We start from the raw sequence: 19,225 nt of genomic DNA on the forward strand, positions 1-19,225 counted from the left end.
AACCTATATTTATTTTTCGAAGATTTTTAGTGTTGTAATAATTCCTAATATCGGATTTTCTTTCGTAATGTAAACTAGTTTTCTAATATTCTATAATGGATGCCAGTATTCACCAAATCAAGTTTAATTCTTCTTCTAATGTTTCTAATACCTATTTTTTTTATTAACGAGCATTTTGCTAATACTTAATGTTATCCAACATTTTGAACATATAGTTTTTTAATGTTCCTAATATCTATTATTCTTGTTATTAACGAGCATTTTGCTTGGAATTCTGACGACATTCCTGATATTTAATGTTTTCCAACATTTTGAACATACAATTTTTAATGTTCCTAATATCTATTATTCTTTTTATTAACGAGCATTTTGCTTTGATTTCTGACATTTCTGATATTTAACGTATTCCTTTTTCCGGTGATTTTCAGGGTATCTAAAAATCCTGATAGACTACTCACGACCCCAGCACGACCCGTGGCCCAGCTCCGTGGAGTGCATGGGACTGCGCGTGTCCTTCGCCAGGAGAAGGACCTTGCCAAGGACGGCCCTGGCCTCCTTCCCGGGATCTGGCAACACTTGGTTCAGGTAGTGGTGGATCTCTCTCTCTCTCTCTCTCTCTCTCTCTCTTTTTCTCTCTCTCTCTTTCTCTCTCTTATTCTACCTTATTGTTGCCCGTCTGTCTCTTTGTAAATTGATAGGAATCTCTCTCTCTCTCTCTCTCTCGCTTATTCTACTTTATGTTATTATTGTCCGTCTGTCTCTTTGTAAACTGATAGAAATCTCTCTCTCTCTCTCTCTCTCTCTCTCTCTCTCTCTCTCTCTCTCTCTCTCTCTCTCTCTCACATTCTACGTTATGATGTAAATGTCCGTCTGTCTCTTTGTAAACTGATAGAAACTCGCATACTCTTATCTCTCTTGCTCACGCGCATGCGCAGACATGCACACGCACATGCTTGCTTATGTTTTGCTAGCGTTTCAGAATAAAATTGCGATTCGCTTACACTCGCGTGCGGCCGCCGTTGTTATGGGAGATGTTCGTCCTATATATATTTAATTAGAGGTATCTATTAGGAATTAGGAAAGTGTGACTCTCTCTCTCTCTCTCTCTCTCTCTCTCTCTCTCTCTCTCTCTCAAAGACTTCGTTTGAAATTTAACAATGGGTAGTTAAATGCAAAGTAAGGTATTGACAAATTATACTACAAATTAATTCTAGGTTAAAACCTAGAATTAATTTATTAACGAACAGGAATTCTACTCTTTTAATACATTCTTTGTGACAATTTTTATGGCACTAATCGCCGATCAGTATTATAACTTTTATGAGAAAAGTTTTACCTGTAATTACTCCAAATTTTTTGTAAGAAATTCAGCTTCTAGCGACCGACCATTTACTTGAAATATGAACATGATACGTCATTACGTAAGGTACTGACGGTATGGAAATTTAAACTTTTCAACCGGTGGTTCGTGCTTCAAGTCACATGACCTGGAACGAATAACAGTTTGAACCAACGTCCAACACGATGGACACGAGCGCAGCAATTAACGAACTGTTAGTGCCTCACGTACGTGAGTGTGGAAAGTGTGTTGAGGCAGAGTATTATCGGCTCTTGACAGGAGCAGTGCATCATATGTCCTTTTGATAGTACTAGATGTTCATCAGGACAAAAATAACATCCACCAACTTACAAAAAAAAAAAAAATAAATAAATAAATAAATAAAAAAAGGAGAGATGATGATTACCATCAAAACAGGAACCAAATAAGATGTTTTATTTCTTACGACCTGTATTTTACATCTTAACAGAAGTGAAAATTTTTTTTTAATTACAAATATGTTTTAAAAGCTATAAATTATTATTTGAAATACAGAATATTTTTCTAGTTGATTATCCATTTTAGGTTGGAAAATCAGCTTCCACGTTACTCACAAGTCCAGAAATGTGACTTAGGTCAATTAGTTGAGAATCTGCTATATATATTTCAAGAATCTGGTATAGTTTTTATTGGGCAATTTGGCGATGCGAACCAGTCGAGTAGAACGTTGCATGTCTACGGCAAAGGCCAGCCAATCTTCAGTTTCAGGGACCTGTATAGATAGACACCTCCCACCCTCAAGTATATCTATATGCTCCCACCGCCTCAGTAGCGTGGTTGGTATGGTGTTGGCGTCCCACCTCGGTGGTCGCGAGTTCGATTCCCGGCCATTCCATTGAGGAGTGAGAGATGTGAATTTCTGGTGATAGAAGTTCACTCCCGACGTGGTTCGGAAGTCACGTAAAGCCGTTGGTCCCGTTGCTGAATAACCACTGGTTCCATGCAACGTAAAAACAGCATACAAAAAAAAAAACATATGCTCCCACCAGTGCCTCTACATAAACGTCTGAACGTACCGTAATAGATATAGAATCGCTTTACATGACTTAGTATACTAACAGATCAGCAGCAAAGAGTTGAAACCTTAAAATATGAGGTTACTCCTCATCCAATATTCTAAAATATGAGGTTACTTATCATCTAATTCAGAACTAAGACTTGCTGTCATCCATTTCTCATCCAAGGAAGTGGTCTATGTAAATACATTCTCGTACTACAGCTCCCCTTTGTACTCTGCACTTTGAAAGAAAATCACTGTATTTACTACACACACATATGATGTATGGATGCTATGTATTATATATTTATATTCGTAAGGATATAGAAAATACATGCACAACTTACCAAGGCGGAAAAATGGTGTGATTTACATGTACATTGTACAGGCTTTCATCAGAGTCATGTCAACACCCTGTTATTACCAGCGAATGTATTAATACCTGGGGGAAAGACTTAGTCAAACGTGTTGCAGGTTATAACGATGATTTAATCATCGAAGGTGCTGAAGAGTTTTTGTATAACGTACGGCCGCCATTGTGCAGTATTTTAAGGTTATCGAACGAATCATTTTGATGATGCGCTCTACATTAATAACGTTCAACGTTGGGGACTTTGCCTGTATTTTCTTAGATTTACGAATGGTGGCTGTCGCTCGGTATATATAGGGACAAAAGGCTGCGTTCTTGAGCGAGGAAAGTTAATGGAAATTCATTAATTAGGGTCGTCATCTGACGTCATAACTATGGTCGTCGGCTGCGAAGTAAGGAATGGTTTCGCTCTTTTGGTTGTTTGGTATTTTTAGCGTTAATGTTCTTTCCTTATTGGTGGTATAATTCTCTCTCTCTCTCTCTCTCTCTCTCTCTCTCTCTCTCTCTCTCTCTCTCTCTCTCTCATACTAGCCATGAATACATGATCAAAAATTGAAAATATAATACAACTAGTTTCATCTGTAAATGCTCTCTCTCTCTCTCTCTCTCTCTCTCTCTCTCTCTCTCTCTCTCCTCTCTCTCTCTCTCTCTCTCTCTCTAAGGCTGGGAAATATATCTTTCCAACGTTCCCTAAGCCTACCTTCTATAAGTACTAATAGCATAGGAAGCTCTAAGAACACATTTCTCTACTATTGTTAAGAAAAAATAAATAAATAAAAAAACACACCCAATCAGCATCCACATTCAGATTAGCCTCGGAATGTAACCTCTTCCTAGATGCGCTCTCCTCCACAAAAATCTCATTAGAATCCGTCCGAAATTATTTTTAGATCTCTTGTGAATAGACTGAGAAACCGAAAAAAAAAAGAAACCGACTGACGCTGGTGAATACACAATCTCCCTCCATCCAGTTGTCAATAACGAAAACACTGTTGTGATATTTAATTTAGAACAGGATTTTGCTGTTAATACTGGTATTATCGTCCATTTCCATCTCCGTTTTACCACACACGTATTTTACCCGGTTATTAAATGCAAAATATCTATGTCACGAGTTTGTCACCGATCTCCGATGTGTATGGTCTACACTACAATGTTTTCTCAGTATATTGGTGTACTGAAACGGCGGATCTCGGGTCCAGGTCAAGCTTATGGAATAATACCAACACCGACGACAACCCTAGCTCGACCTGGAATCTGAGATCCGTCATTCCAGTACACCAATATACTGAGAAAACACTGTAGAGTGTAGACCATACATGTATCATCGGAGATCGGTGACAAACTCGTGACATAGATATATGTGTGTGCGTGTGCGTCTGTACGTTCTAACACAACCGCAAAACACGCTTAAATCTATATTCATTGAGACATTCGTCTTCGGCGATGAAAACTTTGCTTGGAAATGAACGTGGAGCTGAATATTGTATTGCGCCTCAGTGTCGTGATCGGTATGATATTGGCCTGCCACCTCGGTGGCCGCGAGTTCGATTCTGGAGCATTTTCCATTGAGGAGTTACAGATGTGTATTTCTGGTGATAGAAGTTCACTCTCGACGTGGTTCGGAAGTCACGTAAAGCCGTTGGTCCCGTTGCTGAATTTACCACTGGTTCCATGCAACGTAAAAACACCATACAAACTGAATATTCTATTGATATATGTTCGAATAATTTCAGTTATTTGAATTTATTTTTTTTTTTTCATGTTGAAAAGCAAAGTAGAAACCACACCAGCCATATAAATTGCTTTCAGTAATAGAGGAGAATGTCATTTCTTTAAAATCGCGTTTCTAACGAAAAAGGTGATCAAATCACTAGGTGGTTGAATAAGGTTATTATTATTATTATTATTATTATTATTATTATTATTATTATTATTATTATTATTACACCATTTTGCTTACACCATAATAATAATAATATTATTATTATTGTGCAAACAGAATGGTTAATAGACTTAAGGCTAGTATTATTATTATTATTATTATTATTATTATTATTATTATTATTATTATTATTAATTATTCATAGTGTGAAACAACAACAAATTGAGAAAAGAGAATTATTATTATTATTATTATTATTATTATTATTATTATTATATTAATATATTATTATTATTATTATTATTATTATTATTATTATTATTATTATTATTATTATTTATAATGTGAAACAACCATAAATTGACAAAAGAGAAGAATAACGCAAAGGGTGGGGATAACAATATATAGTAAAATATTAGGGGGAGAGTAATTAATAAAGACTTATAAACGCGTAAATAAAACAACCAACACGGCTTTATAAAATGACAAACGAAAAGATATATTACTGACAGTTACATTACCGGGCGTCATACTTTACGATGATATAACGCGTAATTATCCAAGAGTAATATATATGGCGCAGGCAAGAGCAGAAATACCAGGTAGTAGTAATATTATCATTTCTTAAAAATCGTATATTCAGCCATTTTCTCCAACTCTCTCTCTCTCTCTCTCTCTCTCTCTCTCTCTCTCTCTCTCTCTCTCTCTCTCTCTCACACACACACTGAGGGACCTGGGGAAACCGGAACGAGCTGTAAGGTCTGTAAGGTAAGGTCTCTCTCTCTCTCTCTCTCTCTCTCTCTCTCTCTCTCTCTCTCTCTCTCTCTCTCTGTTACGGCGGCTTTCATTAATCAGCGCCCCGATCGAGTTAATCGTTAACGGGTTCCTGGCTCTCCTAGTTTATTATACCCCCTTTTATTCCCATAAAATGTGTATCAAAAGGGTAAAATCACAAGACTAGCAATTATCCTCTGGTTTTTTAATTTTATGTTTTTTTTGCCATTTCGTTGGGCAATTTGTTTTTCGCAACAGTAATAATAATTTGGGAAAAACTCTATGTCACGAGAGTATATCAATGTTCTAGGGTCCATAATAATAAAAATGTTGAAAGTTCGCGTATGATTTATGAAACACTTTGTAAAAGCTTTGGAACCCTTCCTTGGGTTCATCTTCAGTCCAGGGAAGGATTCGAAAGCTTTTATAAAGTTTTATGAATTATACACGAACTTATAGCATTTTTTACTATTGTTGGACTGCGCCCTTAGAATAATAATAATAATAATAATAATAATAATTAATAATAATAATAATCAATAAATAATTAATAATAATAATTGGTTGGGAAAAACTCTATCGCGAAAGTATATATAATATTCTAAGGGGTCAATTTTTTTATGATTATGGACTCCTTAGAATAATAATAATAATAATAATAATAATAATAATAATAATACCGGCAAACAAACTAAATAAAATCGATACAAAATCCTGACAACAAAGTAACTTGTTTTGTGCATTATTGCTCGGTTTAAACCTTTCCTTTCATTCTCTCTTTCCGTTATTATTCCCCCCCCCCCTCCCCTCCCCCCCCCCCCCCCCCCCCCCCCCCCCCCTACCGTTATGCATGACCGTTAAGATTGCTGATCATGTCCGACTCCAATTAAACTCAGACCAAGCACAATACTGCGCATGCAAACCATTTGAATTGACTCCTCCTTTATTCGGCCGTAATCGATGAGTTGCTTGTATAGTCACGCGACTTCACGTGGAGAAACACATCGTTCGAAGCGTCTAGTCTTCGAAGTTAGCGCATGAAATCGTCAAGGGCTTCTTGAAGTCGCCGGGATTTGGGTTAATTTCCAAGGAGCTGAGTTCGCTTTGAAGTTGAGTTTGTTCTGCTGGTAGGCGAATCTACAAGGAGTTGGCTTTCATCACTATTGGTTGGATTGATTTCAGAGAATGAGACTGAAATAGTCTTGGGTTGAGTTCATTTGCTAGACGTTAAGCGGAATCATTTAGAACTTCGTGGAATCCCCAGGAATTGAGTGAATATGTTAGGAGTTCGATTACATTAACAGGAGGTCGGTGAATTAGGCTGGAGTTGAGAGAATTTTCTTGGATCTTGTTGCAAGTTACCAGACGAGTGGATATGCTTAAATTCTGTGAGTCTGCATGGAGCTGAATAAATTTGGTAGGAAATTGGAAAAGTTAACCAGGATTTGAGTAAAATTCCTCCTTTTATATTACTTGAGGTATCTTTTATTAGGGGTTAAATGTAGGAAGTCTAAGTGGAACCAAATAAATTATAGGCGATTGAATTTGCCAGGCGATGAGTGAACCTACTTAGAGTAAAATCATAGGATGAGTCAGTATTTAGCAAATATTTTTAGTGATATAGTTCAACACTGATGATCTAAAAAAAATAAATCGAATGCATTATCGTAGGACGTATGAAGAAAGTTCGCTGCTAATTACGGGAATTTTTTATTTTTTTTCTCAGCTAGGTGCAAGCTTGTAGAAAGAAAGTGTGATAGAAAATGTAGAGATATTCCCCAGTTATTAATTTACGTTAAGACAGGAAGACGTACCTTTCTTAATTAACTTCCTGATTTCAAAAAATGCCAGAACATAAACCTATAATAAGGTATTCAAAACTAAGAAAAAACAAAACAAGAATCAACATCAGTGTCCGCAAAAATCGTTCTTATTGTAGCTATGCAACCACTGATCAATACGTAGTACCTAAATGTGCAATTCAACACATATGAAGCACTGAAATGCAAGAAAGAAAACTGAGCGTAACACATGAGACTAAGTGTGCTAGCAAGTTGAAATGATTTTCACCTCAGTTTCAGAGCCAGTGAACTTTGCTGTGAGATCAAGATTATTGCTTAATGGTTCAAAGTGACCTCTGTTCTGTCGTGACCGACAACTCTTATGCTACGATAGCAGTCACATACTGTATCGAAGCGCCTCCTCAGTGGCGTGATCGGTATGGTCTTGGCCTGCCAACTTGGTGGCCGCGAGTTCGATTCTCTGCCATTCCACTGAGGGGTCAGAGATGTGTATTTCTGGTGATAGAAGTGCACTCTCGACGTGGTTCGGAAGTCACGAAAAGCCGTTGGTCCCATTGCTGAATAACCACTGGTTCCATGCAACATAAAACACCATACAAACAAACAATCAAACATACTGTATCGATGGTGACTAAACTTCGAATGATAAACTCCCCGTAGGGGGGTAGTTGCCGTCAGTGGACCTCATGCGGTGCACTGTAGGCATTACTTGAGGTTCTTTGCAGAGTGCCTTCGGCCCCTAGCTGCAACCACTTTCGTTCCTTTTACTGTACCTCCTTTCATATTCTCTTTCTTCACCTTACTTTCCAACCTCTCCTAACACTTGATTCTTAGTGCAAGTGCTTTGAGGTTTTCCTCCTGTTACACCTTTCAAACCTTTTACTGTCAATTTCCATTTCAGCGCTGAATGACCTCATAGGTCCTAGTGCTTGGCCTTTGGCCTAAATCCCATATTCCACTCAACTCAACTCAACTCGAATGGTAAACTTGTGACTCATTGTAATCATAGAAAGGTAACATCCATTTCTATGACTCTGTTGAGAAATCCCATAATTTACGAATCATGACGTTATTTACGATTCGGAGTCAATGTGTAAGATTGTTTTAAAAATTTGTATTCCTTCTAAATAGTGAACAGCTGTTAAAAACATTACTTAAAATCATTGCGTTACTCATTCTTCGACATTATATATTAATGTTAAGTATGTATAGAGGTCTTCACTCCATAATTTTTTGTTGGTCCATAGAGGGTCATCCATTCATAAAAAGTAACCAGTACATTAAAATTAGAATTTAGTATAATCAATGACGGAATTCAAATACTACTTCAAGTTCATAAACAATAACTATTGTGTTTGCATTGAACGAAATGAAGCCCATGACCAAGCCGATGTATTTTATGAACTGGAACGAAATGTTTGATGCATAATGGAAGACAACATGGAATCCCACTATAAATGAACCAGAGGCTCACATACATAAATGCAAACTACTGGATACTTATTTTGTTAACACTTCACCGACGGTGTAGTTGACCTCTGGAAAAAAAAATATAAATAAAGATGTGTTCATGATATCAAATGTGTATGTCTGTTCTAAAAGTGACGTTTTTTCATCGTAAAGAAATCCCCGTAGGGAGGCAATACTGTCGGTACATCTCAAGCGGTGCACTGTAGGCATTACTTAGAGTTCCTTGCAGCGTTCCTTCGGCCCCTAGTTGCAACCCCTTTGATTCCTTTTACTGTACCTCCATTCATATTCGCGTAATTCCGTCTTACTCTCCACCTTTTCCTAACAATTGTTTCATAGTGCAACTGTTTTGGGGTTCAGCGCTGAATGAATTCATAGGTCCAGCGCTTAGTCCTTGTGTCAAAAATACTATATTCCAATCATCAAATACTTTAAAACTGAAATGAAATATTGTACTAAGGAGAGCAACGGCGTCTCATAGTTTTAACATGATTGTTTCCATATCAAATAAAGTATATATATATAAAAATACGGTTAAAGAAGTTTCTTGGTTTTAACATCATTTTTTTCTCTCCTCAGGTACCTGATCCAGAGCACCTCGGGTCTCTTCACTGATCCATTGTATAACGATCGCCAGTTGGCTAAGAAAGGTAACGTTAAGTGAACGCTAACTCTGCCTTCTGTAATGGAATGTTACGTGATGGTCGAACGTCACGGTCATCATTAACGCTTAATTACGTCTTAAATTGGACGTGGGGGTCGAAAGGGTAGGGTTGATGGCTCCGAAGGTTATAACAGGCACCCAACTCTTCTTTCGTCTTTTTCTCCTTAGGATGATCGATACTGTTCATTTCGGAATATTCTCGTTGTGCGTCAGTATTTTAGGCCTATTTTGATCAAATTACGAAATCAATCTTGGGCCCTAAACGTTGATATGCGAAATATCCATTTCTTACCTTTTCTAGAATAAGGATTAAGCTTCGTTTATTCGTGACCAAAAAGATGGTGGGTACAGGCAACAATTTACTCGCACGCTTATTTGGTACTCTCATAAAACAGAGTAATGTGTAATGTGCACGCGTAGAACTATGTCCGTGCGTTTCTTGGTTATTTGCTACTGTCACGCTTGCAACCAGTGGTACACTTCAATGGGAATATAAGATAAAAGTGCTAGAAGTTCTTTCCAAAGCTTCAGCTCGACTTTAAACTCTATACCAGGGCAATACGTTAGATTAAGAAAGAAAATTTGAGCCTTGCGTAGTCACGTTTTGTAGTGTTGTGGATAAATAATCATCGGCAACCAATGCCTAAACTTCAATTCACAAAATATATTCCGTGTCAGTCAGTTGTATTAAAAGCTCTTAAAAGAACTCCGAGAACTCATGAAGTCATTATGTAACCAATATCGTTCCTGGGCATATTCCACATCGTCCTTTCGTCTGTTGGAGACGAAATGAAGCTATTCATAATAAGTTTTAACAATCCTACGATTAACCAGGGAGGTTTGAAAGCGGTTGGCCAAGTTATCGCGAAGATTCGGAATGCCTTTGGATACAAGTGTTCTCAAAACCAATGTCCACTCAAATGTAATTTTGGAAGGCATCAGAACTTTATTCGCTGGAGGTTTTGTCCAATCTGTATTTCTGAAGGAGAAAAATGGAACTCAGGGACTTCAGAAAGGTACAATTTTCATCGCGATTTCACTCAACATAGGCGAGTTTATTGTAATAAATACATTATCACCATTCTATTATTTGTTTGTCCGTACAATTGTCTCGTGTTAAAGGATCATTTTTTAATTCCGTTCAGTTACCCTGACATGATTCTTGTCTATGTAAGACTTATCAGATTCCTTAATTTTAGAAAGTTGACTGAATGTAAAATGGCAAAGAAAAAAGTCATTTTGAACAAACTGGAATTAACCTAGGGATTTGAGGATAAAGATGTTGGTTTGCTTGAAAGTTTTGGAAGGAATGACTAATGGTTTTTTGTTTGCCTTGATTTAACTATGAATAACGATGGTTTGCTTGATAAGGAAGAATAATGGTGGTTTGCTGGATTTAAGGATGAATAGTGGTTGTTTTGCTATAGGGGGTTTGCTTGATTTAAGGATGAATAATGGTTGTTTTGCTATAGGGGGTTTACTTGATTTAAGGATGATTAATGGTTGATTTGCTATAGGAGGTTTGCTTGATTTAAGGATGAATAATGGTTGATTTGCTTGGTTTAAGGATGAATAATGGTTGTTTTGCTATATGGGGTTTGCTTGATTTAAGGATGAATAATGGTTGTTTTGCTTGATTTAAGGATGAATAATGGTTGATTTTGTTTGGTTTAAGGATGAATAATGGTTGTTTTGCTATAGGGGGTTTGCTTGATTTAAGGATGAATAATGGTTGTTTGCTTGATTTAAGGATGAGTAATGTTTACTTTCTTTAAGGATGACTAGTGGTTGTTTGTTTGAATTACGGATGAATAATGGTTATTTGCTTGGTTTAAAATGAACATTGGTTGTTTGCTTGATGTGAGGATGAATAATGGTTATTTCCTGGATTTAAGGATGAATAATGGTGGTTTGCTTGATTTGAGGATGAATAATTGTTGTTTGCTGGACTTCATGCTAACATCTTACCCAGGCAGATCATGAAAAAGGGCCATTTTTATTCTGTAGGGAAAATACGAAGTAATTATTGTCATGCATACAAATAGTTGTTCTTTCCAGACAGATATTCATCTTGCAAAAGCAGTTTTAGAACGTCTCCAGATCTTCTAAACCCCAAACACACTTCCCTCTTTCAAAGTATACATTTGTTCTAAAGAGACTGGATTCCTTACTATAAGAAATAGTAGTTTATCAAAACTCACAGTAGGACGCGATTTCATTGTATTTACTTAAATTGATTTACATTGTTTGGAAGGATAATGCCAGATGTCTTGTAAGTGTTTACGAGAACAGTTTTTATTATTTTTCAGGATTTTATGGAGAGAGCGATCCACTGGAATGTGGGTGTACGATAGTCGTCAAAACTCATGGATACACCCTGGGTGTTGTACCGAAGTCAAGGTAAGGTGAAGACCTCTTTTCTTTCGATACAGTACTATCTAGAACATGTTTTCAGGACATGACCTTTTCCTTCTCAGTTATTCATAATGTTTCTTTATTATCTTGGTACTAAATTCAATCGTTCATATTTCATTTCTGCCTTGTTTAGGAATAGAATTAACTTATTGGCCTATCTTTCGACTACCTGAAATAATATATCTAAAGGAAAGAAGTTAGATGCTAAGAAGAAACCACAATATGAAAAATGATACATGACAACATTATGTTGGGTAGGGGGATTAACGTCTGGAAGTAAGAAGGAAACGCGTGCAGTCCAGACTGGAATTGATTCCTAGTTGACACGGGAAAGAGAAGTTATCGACTTTGTACTTTTTCAGCTGATGCTTTCTTACGAAGCACTTTCTCTCTAGCTTTCCAGTAGTCTGTGTGTGGAATAAGAGGTCAATCCCAAGATTCTGCAGTGTGCCCACGAAAAAGTTTCAATTCTTGCCTTTTTTCCTTCGCAGAGACAAGAGGTCGAAAATCGTTGAAAAATTCTACGGTCGTGGGATTCTTTTGCTTCGGAATCCTTACGACACCTTGATTGCTTTCAGGAATTACCAGTACGGAGGGCACTTGGGAATCGCAAGTCCTCTAGCGTTCCATGGCCAAGGTAAGCCACTTTCTCAGGAACCTCTGCCATCTTTGTCGGAATTTGACCAACAATATCAAGATTAGCTTGAGATAAGTCTTATAATTTTATCATCAGTTCTTCACACGTTTCTTTCAGTTAATTTTCAGATAAATGGGTAGATGTAGGATATTATATGAGAAGGGGGCGTTTGTTTGAGTGGAAAAGGAAACCTGCTAAAGCGAAAGGTGTCACCACTTGAGATATTTTGCATCAGAATGATCCCATCAAATGCTGCCACCTTTTATTTCAATGATGATTGAATTAGTTACAAAACACTGGGTTATATAGCGTGAATCCTTTAATGTTTGCAGTCAAGTATCCTTATACAATATAAGCATATAGGTACGACAGGAAAGTCGACAGGGATTAGGAATATGATATATATTGATGTGACTTACAACATTTAATCTAAACCTTCAGCAGATCATAAGAAATAGGTTACATGCACAGTGAAAAAAACTGATTGGAAATAAAAGTATAATGAATCGAAAAGTTATAATTATGATGTAGCTAAAATCACACCTTAGAAAATCCACTAGATTTCTATACCATTGGAAATAAAAGTATAATGAATTGAAAAGTTATAATATAGCTAAAATCACGCATTAGAAAATCCACTAGATTTGTGTGCCATACAGAAGTGTTCATCGTCACGGTAAAATGACTAACCCAATCGTAGCGAATAAAGCGTCATTTTTGAGACGACACAAACAGCCGCCCCATCTTTCATCTTCTATCATTTTCTTTTGCAAGCTTGTTTTTTGCTACGATGATGCAACAGACCACATTCTTAAGACTAAATTATCCTGTATCCCATAAAGCTCTGAATAGTTTTAATGAAAAATAATTGGTCTCGGGCATTCCACTGAGGGGTGAGAGATGTGTATATCTGGTGATAGAAGTTCACTCTCGACGTGGTTCGGAAGTCACGTAAAGCCGTTGGTCCCGTTGTTGAATAACCGCTGCTTCCATGAAACGTAAAAACCCCATACAAACAAACAGTATTGCAAAACCAATGTAACTTGTTACTTAGTAAACTGTATAGCAATTTGGCGTCATGTAAAGCGAAGAAATTTTAATGTGTTAAATAATTCTGTATCTAGTAAGCACACACACAAACGCAAACATAAGAAACATATTATGTATATATAACTGATAAACTTATCAGTATTCATTCTCGTAATTAACGAATTGAATTTCCCCCTCAGACTGGGCACGGTTCGTTCAAAGCAAAGTGGAGAAGTGGGGGGCATTTGCGAACGACTGGGTCACTGGGGCCAGGTAAGAAATTTTTCGGATTTATGGTTCAGATTAAAGCGACAAATAGTCAATAATGTAAATATATAGTAACTCAACAAAGACATAAAGAGAGCAAATATTCCCTCTGCAGAAATCTCCATATTGTACACTTCGAGAACATGCAGGTGAATCCGAAACACGAGTTGCTGAAGATCCTGCAGTTCCTCCACTTGAGAGTCGACCCTCTTCGTCTCAAGTGCGTCTTGGCCAATTTGAACGGCGCCTTCAGGAGAGTCACCCCGGAAAATACCTTCTACAGAAAAAAGTACTACTATTAGTTTTGGGGTTGTTTTTAATTATACTCGGTTTTTTCCCTTCTGTCCACCCGCCTGTGGTGTTTGCGTATGGTAACACTGAGTCCCGGGCTTTAGATAGTTACATTCATCTGACATTCAACACAAATAACAATATCCTATTTCGAATATTAACGGTGTAATTCGCATACAGTAAATTATTAAAACACTTTACAGATGCAAATGTACACCCAGATATCCCTTTATTTACCTAAAACTTACACATAGCATTATTATCTAAAGCCCAGGACGCAGTGTTACCATACGCAAACACCACAGGCAGGTGGACAGATGGAAAAAAAAAAGAGTGTAGTTGGCAATGTCTGTCTTAACTTTCATTAGTTACATTAGCACCACAATAAGTTAATTACCATCTTAAACAAAGTTGTCCTTAATATTAATGTTGCAAAGGAAAATGATTCTGATCTTTTGTTACTAATATCTCCACTCGGTAGTTTTCATTCGGGGATTAACATAATGCTAATCTATTTCAGTCTTAACTTTCAAAGTTACTCACTGCATCTCATTTCAACTCTGTCTCAAAAGAATGTAGTTTTGAAAATAAAAAATTGTAAGTAGACACTCATAACTGGTTTAGATTTAGCAGATATTCATGTGGTTACTGTAATGAGATGAATTAATTAGTAGAAGTGGTGTCGTCGTCATTTATACTTTAGAAGGTATTCTAAGAAACCCAATAACGAAGTGTTCTATTAGTATGTGTGAATCTTTAAATTCGCCTCTTTTCATCCTCTCAAACACAGGGACCCATTCACTCCGGAACTCCACGCAGCTGTCGAAAAGCACATAAGGGACGTGAACGACGCCCTCATACAGCGTGGATGGCCGCCTCTGCCGACGCATCTCTACAACTATCACGTCGAAGTAGAAGACCCCTTGAACTCCGCGCAAAACGACCAAGAGGAAGAAGGCAGCCACGCCACGCTCAAGGCTCCCCTCGCCCCCCATTCGCCAAAGGTCTCCTCCAACATCTCCAGAAATCCCAAAGCTTCGAAAGACATTCAAGACGGGTCCGGGAAGCGAAAAGTTTTCTCGGCCATCACGAATAGCATCAGAGCCGAGAATTCGATAAGATCGGCGACCAACAAGCGCGAGAGTAACTCCAAACCGACCGGTGAAAAGGTGTTCAAATTGTATCCGTGGATGAAGAGCTGATGAAACTGGTACATGACTCTTTTCACTGTGGAAACAAAAAAGAATCGCTATCGTTACAGTTGTTGCTAACGCTTCTAACCAGGTCTGGTATACATCATCATCATCATCATCATCTGGTCTGATTTTCAACTGTTCTTGAAAGAACGCTTATTCATGCTGTGCTCTTTCTGATGAAGCTTGATCAGTATTATTTGCGGCACAGGGCCATGAAAAAATGTTGGCTTTTACACTAAAGGGCGCACTTGAAGATAAGTGCAACTTACATTGAATGCTTTCCTCAATATGAGTTCAGTTTTCTCTAACTCCTCAAATTATTATCTTTAGCAGTACTGGTAGTGTTGGTAATAATAGCAGAATAGAGAAGGCAGTGATAGAAGCAGCACCTTAAAGTAATATTGCAGTTACATCTTCTTTGCTCTTTAGCAGCAGCCAATAAGTGAGAAGAAATGTCGTACAAGAACTGAGAATTTACCCTACAGTTTTCTGTAGGGTAAATTCTCAGATCGTTGGCGAAGAGCCAAGGATATCTATGCAGGGATCATGAGTTACAAATCGTAATTAAAGTCTCTATGAAACTTAGCTTCCATAGACAGTATTGCAAAAAGTTACCCATAAGCTCAGTACAACTGAATGGGTAAGTTTTTGGCCCTAGCTCTGACGAGTCCTAATTATGATATAGAAGAATTTTCAGTCGCAGTAGTTTCATCTGGTTTCCTAGATGTGAGTGAGCGAAATTCAAAGGCTTTTAAATTTACACTCCATGCAAATGTCTTCCTGAGCCGAGCCAAAAAGCTCTCAATTCAGAGCTGAAGTTCCAACCATGAACCAGTAATACTACTGACGTGACAACGAAAAAAACAAAAAAACATGAAACATGAGAGTTGTTTACAGAACCCTTAGCATTAGCTCTTCACAAGGGAAACGTTTGAAAGCCCTTATATTTCAACTCTGGTTGTAAGTTACGATCGCCTAGAACAAAGATTTAAACATTGTCAAGAAATATGCACACCGTACAAAATTATTTCATAGACTGGACTGCCGGGATAATAAAGTCATATGTGACTAATCCAACTTTGTTAGCAAACCTTCACATCTAACTAGCACATTAACTATTTATTCATGGAGTAAATAATAAACCGATGAATTATATAGGAGTATAAATACAAACACAGACAATAGATTTTTAAAAAATGCATGAGGTGACAGTAGTCCATTTTCCATTAGCTTCTTGATGAAAGAGTTGGTGATAGAGGCAGATGACGCTACCTTGCTCTCTTTGCTTCCTTAATTTCATCTTCTCCCAGTGAATTCTTCCAACATTCTGACCCCAACCTTCCTTTGTCATTTTTTTTCCTTTTCTTTTTAAGGTTGGGTTGGGTTGTACCATATTTCTGTCCGTTCACTACCAATATATATTAGTAAGCAACGCAACATTTAGTAATGTAATTGGTAAACCAAAGCAATAACAAAGGACATGACAGCACAAGGGATTAACTAAACTACGCACCTTGAATTCGAAACGTCCATAAAGCTCGCTGTGAACCTCCTTATCTGTCTACCTACCTGTCTGTTTCGTCATATGATAACCTGTGCTTATAAGGTGGGCTTGCCATAAACCAAAGAGTGAGATCTGTTTGTCATGGTAGCTACTTCATATCTTAAATGCTAATATATACAAATATACTTGAAACCCTGTCAAAACAGTACGCTTTAAAATCAGCACCAGTGGTGGTTATCAGTGCTTTTGAGTAAGTCCAGATATTATTCTACAGTGAACGCACCTGTCAGGCTTGCCAACGTCACCGCCAAATTCATTTCTTTTTCTTCCTTGGCAGTTGCCAAGGCTTTTAGGCCCTTGAATCTTTTATGAGCCTCCTTCCCGTTGTTAGCAGCTAATAAGTTGCAAGAACATTAAGAAGTGTAAGTAAATAAAGTACAAGAGATTAAGTTTGAGCATTTTTGATATATTAATTTGTACAGATATAAATACACTGGCTTCGAATTTCTCGGTAGAAAATATAGTTTTGTATATCATTCATCCACTCGCACAGTTGATTTATTTGTAAATTTGCCGTATGTTATAAATACATGTTAATTAAAATACTATATCTAGCATCAAATAAAATTATTTTCATTATGGCAAAATTGTTGTTTCGATAAATAAATTGCCAAAAGTAATAGTTTTATGATTACCCTGGGAAACACAGGACCTCAAAAGTGGATGGAGCAATGGTGGCGCCTAGAAGTTAAGATTCCTTCAGAGGCAATCGGTTTGAGTGTAACTAAAGGAATTAGTGAAGTTGCAGATGTCACCAGCATTCGTAATAAGAAACGGAAAAGTTTATAAAGGCTACCAAATCAAGTGAGAAATCATAAGGTGAGTGACAAGCAGTGATTTGTAGGAACAAATAGTACTCAACATGCAACAGGAACTGAAATACTAGTGTGAGGTGTGGACAAAGAGGCAGGTAGAAGTGTACTGACTTTATTGCAGGTAAGGGAAATTCAAATATACAGCATGCGGGCGGAAATGTGGTATCCGACCCGCAAGAGAGTAAAAGTGGGTTGGCGAGAGTTGATTTGTGTTTCTTGCGAGACATATAACATAGAATATAAAAGTGCATAAAATATGATCTTACAAGATATATACATTGGCGGAAAGTCCGCTGAACACTCGAGGAGGGAAGTAAGAACAACGCGATTGTTGAATTATATACAGAGAAAATTGCGATAAGGTGTTGTCCTTACAAATACTCCCCCCAAGACAATAATTAGGGCGTAATTGTTGGATGATTTCTTAGTACTTCTGATCGTTACTCGCGGAAGCTAGCAGGGCGGCGGAGGCAGCCTCGGGTGCGCGAGCCAGCTGCTGTGGTAGATCCTCGGCCTCGGAGTTCTCAGGGATTTTAGGGGACGGGATGCCTCCTCTGAGGTGACCCTTGGGGGGTTCGACCATCTTCCAAGGGCTCGTAAGTAGCCATCTTGCTTGGTGAGACGTACCAGCGTGAAGTCAGATTAATCAACAGATATCACAAGTTTAACATACGACTAGAATTTGAGAAATATCTAGAAGTGTTCGTGAACTATCGGTGATAAGATTAGTGTGAAAATAGTAGGATAAAGCGTCTTCTAAGTTAGTTTATCAAGTGTAATACTATAAATCAGAACAAGATGGCAGTAAGTTCCAACTGCGGGAAGAGGTGGCGTAATTTGGCGTGTTTAGCAGATTCGCAATACGATGAGGTAGCAGGAAGGGAACTGGCATTTCTCATCTATGAAATCAGCAACAGTCCTAACCAAAAAGATACAAAAGCATTCATAGATATATTAGAAGGATATAATCCTTCAAACTGGAACAAATCTAATGAAAACATCTTGAAAATAATTGAAGAAGTTCCAAATAAAATCCAAGTGGTCAAGAGACTCATAAAGAAAATATACATAAACCAACATATTCCGACAAAGAAAATGAATAAGGTGAATCTTGTGAATATCCTAATTGATGCATTAGGAAAAGAATGCCAAAAGCATGCAAACTGTGTAAGGTTTGGTATAGCATAGTCAATCCACAAAACCTAATCAGAAAATGTGCTGCATGCAACATTCCGACCCATCCACAGTGTGCTGAGGTAATACAAGATTTGAGAAAAGATACAAGAATTTTTTGTTCAACGTGTCTATCATGGATAGACAATGTTATTAAATCAAGATTGAATGTACAAATAGTTGAGGATGAAGAAGAGGAGGAAGAAGAAGAAGAAAAAGAAGAAGAAAACGGAAGAGAAGTAAACAAAAATGAAATGACAGAAAAAAATAAGGAAAACAAAGAACAAGATAAAAGTATGGATGCAGAGATACTCATTGATACTACATATGAGGCAATAAAGCAGCATACCTACGAAGAAATAAATTACGATATGACAACAGAAAAGCAAATCCCGAAGAGGCTCTACCCAGATCTATACAATGACGAGAAAGAGGAAAAAATAGACAAGAAAGACAAAATCTGCAACCTTTTGAAAAGAGGGAATTGCAGATTTGGAG

At 37.4% G+C, this 19,225-nt stretch overlaps 1 protein-coding gene across 6 annotated transcripts in view; it reads left to right on the forward strand.

Moving 5' to 3' along the window:
• Nucleotides 1-17,336, forward strand: part of LOC135206919 (sialate:O-sulfotransferase 1-like) — a 60,232-nt gene extending 42,896 nt beyond the window's left edge. For all 6 annotated transcript variants that reach the window (XM_064238414.1, XM_064238413.1, XM_064238412.1 and 3 more), the window contains 7 exons: nucleotides 429-585; nucleotides 9,256-9,326; nucleotides 11,650-11,740; nucleotides 12,247-12,392; nucleotides 13,622-13,694; nucleotides 13,804-13,977; nucleotides 14,770-17,336. In XM_064238414.1, coding sequence (XP_064094484.1) covers nucleotides 429-585; nucleotides 9,256-9,326; nucleotides 11,650-11,740; nucleotides 12,247-12,392; nucleotides 13,622-13,694; nucleotides 13,804-13,977; nucleotides 14,770-15,181 — 1,124 coding nt within the window. In that variant the 3' untranslated portion in view covers nucleotides 15,182-17,336. The remainder of the gene's footprint in view (nucleotides 1-428; nucleotides 586-9,255; nucleotides 9,327-11,649; nucleotides 11,741-12,246; nucleotides 12,393-13,621; nucleotides 13,695-13,803; nucleotides 13,978-14,769) is intronic.
• Nucleotides 17,337-19,225: the final 1,889 nt, after the last annotated feature.

The sequence above is a fragment of the Macrobrachium nipponense genome, chromosome 31 (assembly GCF_015104395.2).
Source record: "Macrobrachium nipponense isolate FS-2020 chromosome 31, ASM1510439v2, whole genome shotgun sequence".
Taxonomy (NCBI): Eukaryota; Metazoa; Arthropoda; class Malacostraca; order Decapoda; family Palaemonidae; genus Macrobrachium; species Macrobrachium nipponense.